Here is a 7610-nt window from a genome sequence, read left to right on the forward strand (position 1 = left end):
TTTGCTCATTCCCTTTACAACTCAAAACACTGTTTAGCTTTTTGTGAATCACCATGATAATATCACAAACTACTTTTACCCTAAAATGTAGTTGAGGTGGCATTGTGGAAGCATTATTACTGCATTACCTATGCTGAGTTGGACAACTTTATTTGAAAAAATTTATATAAAAATAGATGAAATCTTAGCTGAAGTGTCATAAAATAGCATGATGAAACAGGGATAGCATTATTATAACTTAAGGGAATTTGATTTTGTGAGTTGCTGAATGATTTTATGAGTTGTCGAATGCTATTTGAAATTGCCGAATAATTTGAAGTTGCCAAATGATTTGAAGTTGATGTCTGGCCTTTCAAATTGTTTAATTGATTCAATATCAATAATATTCGTTGCTCTTCTACCGCGATTTTTTTAATCTAGTTTCTAATTATCGAATACCTGGAACAAATTTGTTATGTTGCTTGAATTTCTTATTACCTCTTCAAAATGGCTATCTTACTTAGAAGCATTAGTACATACTTCTATATATTTGATTTTGCATTTGCCATCATTCTTTTATCTCTGAAAGACTGTAGGAATTGGTTTTACTGCCAAGTGACTTTTCTGTTGTTATTTCCGTTGTTATACACAAAATTTTTATTACTGTTTTGAGTGTTTTTGGAATTTGTTTTGCACAGGACATTTATTAATTGATTGCTCCTATGTGGAGTAACATATAGTTCTGATTTCTACACAAAAGTTGTATGTTTTCAATGTTTTTACTTTAGATTGATTAATCTTTTGTGCTTAGTATTTGGTTTGAATTCATACTATGATTTTGGCGACGGACTTATAAGATTGGTTCAATATGATTTCTAATTTTATTGTAATTTTATTTGTAATTCATACTAATTCATACAGCTTATGTCCATAAATTACTCATTGCCTAGTCCTTTACATTTTGGCGATGGACTTATATGATTGGTTGAATATGATTTGTATGTCATGATAAGGAATAGTATCTATGTTGACTGTGATTGAATAAAGAGGGTTTAAAGAGGGTTTTCAAGATTTTGACGATTTAGCTTCACCATCACTCAACTATTTGTTGAGTGTGATTGAATAAAGAGGGTTTAAATTGAAGATTTTGACGATTAATTAATAAGAGTAGTATCCATGTTCCTTTTCATTTCTTCTTTTCATATTCTCTTTCCTCAAGTAGTGCTTGTTGACCAAGTCATTGACGATTGAACTGGTCATTCAATTAAGTGCATCAATATCTTAAAAATGTTCAACAAAGATTGGGTACATTTAAATCGGTATGAAATTAACTAACTTTTAATATTGAGTTAACCTTTAATGCATATTTAACTAAATTAACTTTATTTAATAGTGCTATTAATGAGTATATGGAAGGAGCATGGAATTTTCTACAAGAAGTGAAGAAAAGGAAGTCAAATGCCAACAAATTTTTATGTCCATGTAAAGATTGTAGAAATATGGCACATTGTGATTTTCAAATCATATATGAGCACTTGGTCATTAAGGGAATGGACCCTACGTATAACTTTTGGTACCATCATGGGAAGTATGTGAAGGAGATGAAATAGAGAATGAAGTTGACGATAGTTTTATGTGTGAAGCAACGAACTTCTATGAGAGCACATATATGGGAGAAGATGACATCATTCATGACAATTCTACATCAAAGAAGGAAAACAATTTTTCTCAAAAGGTGGAAGAGGCAAATACGCCATTGTGTGGTGGTTGTACGAAGTATACAAAGATGTCAGCAGTTGTAGCATTGTACAAACTGAAAACTTTTAATGGTTGGTCAGATACAAGCTTCACTAGCCTTTTGGGGCTTTTGCATGACATGCTCCCAATAGACAATGTTATTTCAAGATCTATTTATGAATTTAGAAAATTATTTAAGGAATTTGATTTAGGTTACCAAAAAATTCATGCGTGTGTTAAAGACTGTTGCCTATTTATAAATGATAATGAAAAGTGTCCCCATTGTGCGAGTTCAAGATGGAAGATTGATGAACGAACAAACCAAATCAAACAAGGTGTACCTGCCAAGGTATTGAGATACTTTCCTATCATTCCACGACTCAAACAGATGTTTAAAATAAATGAAGTTAGTGAAAGTTTACGTTGGCATTGGAGCCATAAAAGTACTTATGGAAAGATCAGACATCCCATTGACTCTGTTGCATGGGAAATAATTGATAAAAAATGGTATGAGTTTTCAATCGATCCACGTAATCTTAGGTTGGGCCTTGCTACAGACGGGTTTAACACTTTCTCCAATTTAAGTAGTCGATATAGTTGTAGGCCAGTCATGCTTGTTACTTACAATCTTCCTCCTTGGTTATGCATGAAAAAATAAAGCATAATGTTGACACTGTTGATTCTTGGTTCAAGACAACCCAGAAATGATATTGATAGTTAAACACAAAATTAAAAATAAACCAAATTATGGCAAAAATTAATTTAACAATTAAATTGATTTTAAATAATGTTGGACAAAATTAGGTGGCTACAATATGAACTGCTAAATATGCAAAGCTCCATACTATAAGAGCCTAAACTGCATGGTGCTTCTAGCCCACAGAAGCTTAAAAGGTGAATAGCAAAAAGAAAAAAAACGTTGAACTACATTACGACTTGATCCGTATATTACAAAGGGTATGTAGGTAGCTTAAGGGAAACTTTAAGTTCAGTCCATTAAAAAAAAACTTAGTTAAGAAGAATGGAAAACAAAAGTAGTGTCATGACCTCATAAAGCATGACACTAGCAATTAATGGTGTTCATTCTCATTAAACAATATCAACTTAAAGTTAAAGATGTCCTATTAGAAGCAATATAACAAGGCAAAGATGTGTTGCAATAGGAGCAAGATGCTACAAAATTATATGCTTATATGGGGCATCACTCCCACTACATGTAGTGGAACCACTCCCGACGCACAAAAACGTTGGAAGAAGTGTAAATTACTTTGGAAGTTAAGTTTCTAACGTCAAAAAAGACATCGGGAAGGCAGTTGGGAGACAGATTCTCGATGCATCACCAACACGGTGTTGGAAATATATGTCTCTCGACGGTAGTGTTTTCGACCTCATCCTTACGTCGAAAATAATCCATCTCCGACATCCATATGTCCGACGTCAGCCATGCATTAGAAATAACCATCCCTGACATCCACATGACCAACATCAATCGTGGGTCGAAAATAGTCATCCTCGATGCAACGTTTATACCATATTCATGACGTATGTGGTATGTCAAGAAATATTTTAAATTTAATTTTTTTATTTTTTCTAAAATTTATTATTCAATTATAATATTCGTATTCTTTTTCGATCCTAGTATGATTTATAAATATTAAATTATAGAAAAATCATAATAAATTAGTAAATTTTGAAATAAAATATCAAATTGAATAAAATTAAATATGATTACGTAATAAAAAATAGTTAATGTTCATAGTACAAAAAAGTTCAAAGATTTAAACAAAGTTCATAATACAAATAAAAAATAGTAAATGTTAAAAAAGAAAGTACATAGAAAGTCGTACAAAATAACGTACGTCTCCTAACGAGGCTTGTACGCCATTCTACACCACGGAACCTACAATGATACAAAATTGCCTAAGTTTGGTACATATGCATATCATCCATGAATATTGTCATTTCAACAACTTAAGAATAATAGAAACATATATATGTACCAGAAAGCTAGGTATCATGTGCTAGTCCTTGTTGTGCCTGAGTCATATCTTTTATGAACTTCCATATTCGTTCCACTTCTGAAGCTAACATATCTTGCTTTCTTGTCTGTTCTTCAATCGCTCGCTTAGCTTCATCAAGCTTAACTCATAATTGAAGCTCTACCATGGATTATAAACACGAGGTTGTGCCACTGCTCGCATTGGTTGTCTTACAAGACTTGGGCTTGAGTCCCCAACCAAGGCCTTTTGAGTAGCTCAGTCGTCTACCCACCACAATCTCGTATATCTCATCCCCAAAGAGTGGCTGAGGACCCTCTAGGGTAGGCGGGTCTGGAGTTCTAGTATTTTATTCAAAAAAAAATTAAAACTAAGTTAGTAAGTCACATATGTATTAAAGAGGACAAATGATGGCAGAAGTATTGCTTGGATAACTTATATGTGCATCCTTTATGGCCTAATATTCGAAAGTCCCGTCTCGAACGTGTGTTTGCTGAAGCAACTCAACACAATCGATCGGCTCCCCTCTTTGCTCAAGCTCATGTTGTCATTGTACAAAATGACTTTGACCTGCTGCTATGATTGTAAGGCTGCTTCTATCTAGCAACCTTGTTGGTCTGTGATTGCTCCTGTATGAAAACAATTATATTGTTTATTTCTTAACATTAAAATTCGAAAATAGAATTAACCATTACAAAGCGTTTAGTTGCTCACCTGGAATGCATGACTCATATAGTGATCACATAGGTAGTGCCACTAATATGTGTGGTAGGTTGGCACGTGCCTCCTCAAGGTCACTATACTTTTTAAAGTTCCTGTAACAGTCCCCTTGGAACACCTTAAAGGTATTAAGCATTTAATGATCAACAAATCTATTCTTTGCTTGATCGTTGAAATCAAGCATGAAAAAACGCTATACATTTCAAAAAACAACACACTATCTTGGTTAAATTAAATATGTTTCAAATAAAAACAAAAATGTGTAGTGAACGTATCTGTAGGCCGCCTTTGACAATCTCAATGTATTCTCTGCCTACATCCGCCCTCTTTAGGCAGCATACTGGAAATGTCTTTCGCACAAACACGCTTATTGCTTGGCTCAAGCAAATAGTGTGTGGCGAAATAGGCTTCCTTGTGCCAAGGTCGATCGACATTGGAATCCTCTCATTGGAATGAACGTAGCACTCCAACTCTAGGAGTCGAGGCTATGCACATCTCCTAGGAGTCTAAGTAGCATATGGTTGAGCAATACCTACTGAATAAATTATAAGAACAAGTTAATGTGAAAAACAAGTTCAAATAATCATGAGTCAAAACATACCATTAGACTCACCTGAATTGTCGCCCACCGACGACGATCCTCCCGTAGCGTTATTTAGATCCTTAACGAACTCGAGGAACATCATATCTGTCTCATCGAAATTGCTCGAGAATGACGACAAATGCTTGTGGACATAGAAAACAAACATTCAATAAGCAAATACAAACACAAAATCAGATTCTCAATATAAACTAAATAAATCACTACTACAAAAACTGACTCTCTTGACGGTTTTAAACTGTCAAGAATGAGTATTCTTGACGTTTTCAAAACCGTCCTTGAATCCAGTGTCAAGAAAGGCCATTTTCTTGACGGTTGTAAAAAGTGTCAAGAATTGATATCGTTGACACTTTTTAACCGTCAAGTATTCAATTTTTCATGACAGTTGAAAGCCGTCAAGAGGATACGTTTTTATGACTGTTTTAAACCGTCAAGAATGAGATGATGAAGCCCAAAAACCGTCAAGAATACGATTATTCATGACATTACAAAACCGTCAAGAGTGCATTTTTCATGACACTTACAAACCGTCAAGAGTTCATTTTTCATGACATTTAATAACCGTCAAGAGTACTCTTTTCCATGACATTTGAAAACCGTCAAGAGTGCTTTTTAATGACATTTTAGAACCGTCAAGAATTTTGTTATTTATGACATTTGCAAACCATCAAGAAATGTATTGTTAATGACATTTGAAAACCGTCAAGCAACTTTTCATTTTTTAATTGTAATTTATTTTATATTATTCTTCCTGTATTATGCTCCCATTGGTCCAAAAATTCAACTACATATAAACGACAAATATACATCAAATGGCAACTAAACATCATCCATTCAATATCATTTCCAAAACCTTGCATCATATTCATATATCACTTACAAAACCAATATATATATATAAACAATTTCAACAGATTTCCAAGAATTGAACTAAACATCATCTATTTAACTAACCTAGCCCAAAAGTATATCATCCCCAATCCATAAACTTTCATAATGGCAACCCCCTACATATATGAACAGTTCACCTATCAACAATTCACCTAAACTCTAATCCACTACAAAGTCTCAAAAGTATATAAATTAACCTCTACCCTCCATATGAACATTTCAAAAAATCAGCCACAAAAAATAAAGTTAATTTCCTTTTTCAGAGATGACGTCATAAGTCCTAGATCACATGTACGAACCCAAAAACTCTACCAACTCAACCCACACCTCATCTAACTCGGCTTGTGAGTATGATTTTCGTGTATCAATCTGTAGACATGTAAAATAAATGAATTAGTATTCATGAAAAAAATTATACGTACAAAAGAAATAGTTTGATATACAACATACCGAATCCGAGATGACAATGCTTCCCCTATTTACAATTTCTCTCATATACTTCATGACATAGTATCCACACGTAGTGCTCCCGACTTGTAGTGGACACTATAAAAACAATAAATTAGAATAACGGACTAGTCTTAATTGCTAGTTATCTACAAAATACAATTGAATTTAAATATTTATACTTGCCTTTACTGTTCGCCATAAAGTTTGTTTCCTGCTTTTATTAATGTTCTTTTGCGAGTGAAATATTGCTATTGCTCTGTTTTGCCAAGATAAGATTGCACATATCTTAGAATATTGTACATGCATTAGAATTAAGAGCACTACATGATATAAAAGATTAAACTTACGTGTCGGTTACATATCTTGTAGTTGCTTTTGATGTCGTCCTTAGCGAGTCAAGGTAAAACACTGTATCCTCATACGCATTTATAGCAAGCAGTGCCCAATGACCCCTAATTATACAAAAATGTAAGTACTATTTTATTGTCAATGCAACCAATACCCTAACTAAACTTACCCGAGATTAAAAGGAGCAAGAACTACTTGGTCGGGTTTGGACACCATCAATCTACTACACAAGTTTCGAATTCGAGATTCTTGTGTATTTCCAGAAGAGATTAGGGACGGATCTACAAAGACATACTGCATATTTTCTTTCGAACCACTAACAGACGAATACAAGTACCTTCAAAATATATAAACTCGTAAAAGAGATACATAAATTTAGATGCAAAGGAATGAAATTGACTTACATCATATAGACCACCAATGTAAACGTTTTCACTTCGTTCATGTTACAAAGATCAACGATATCCTCTCGAAGCACAGAAGTCTTTCAACTAACGCCAAAAAGGTCAGCAGGTAGTGAAAAAGTGATGCTGGAATCTTTCTCCATTACCTTCTCAGCGTATCTGAGAATCGACTTCAACGCTAATGGCAAAGTTGATGTCGATTCACATACAACTTCTGTAGGCATTTTTATTAAGTCCCTATCCTAATTCAAGAACATCAAAATTCAGTAAGACGTACAATATTAGACATTCGAGTTTAATAGTGGATTACATACCTTCAAGACGTCCAACTCTGGTTCATTCATCTTCATCACCTCCTTCCCTTTCTTTTCCTTATGTTTTGGTTTGTCCAACGATTCCACTTCTATTCTCTTACCCTTCTCTTCAATCCCCTCTAACACTATTGGCCTTGAACAACTCCCGTGTGCAGACAACGGTGTAGAT

General features: G+C 34.0%; 1 protein-coding gene across 1 annotated transcript; it reads right to left on the reverse strand.

The window, feature by feature from the left end:
* Positions 1-6136: 6136 nt before the first annotated feature.
* On the reverse strand, positions 6137-7206 carry LOC127148212 (uncharacterized). Its single transcript, XM_051081485.1, has 6 exons — positions 7128-7206; positions 6893-7060; positions 6723-6827; positions 6559-6631; positions 6376-6471; positions 6137-6294 (listed from the first exon to the last, which is right to left on the reverse strand). The coding sequence occupies exons 1-6, from the start codon at positions 7166-7168 to the stop codon at positions 6211-6213; spliced, it is 567 nt and encodes a 188-aa protein (XP_050937442.1). The 5' UTR covers positions 7169-7206; the 3' UTR covers positions 6137-6210.
* Positions 7207-7610: the final 404 nt, after the last annotated feature.

The sequence above is a fragment of the Cucumis melo genome, chromosome 1 (genome assembly GCF_025177605.1).
Source record: "Cucumis melo cultivar AY chromosome 1, USDA_Cmelo_AY_1.0, whole genome shotgun sequence".
Taxonomy (NCBI): Eukaryota; Viridiplantae; Streptophyta; class Magnoliopsida; order Cucurbitales; family Cucurbitaceae; genus Cucumis; species Cucumis melo.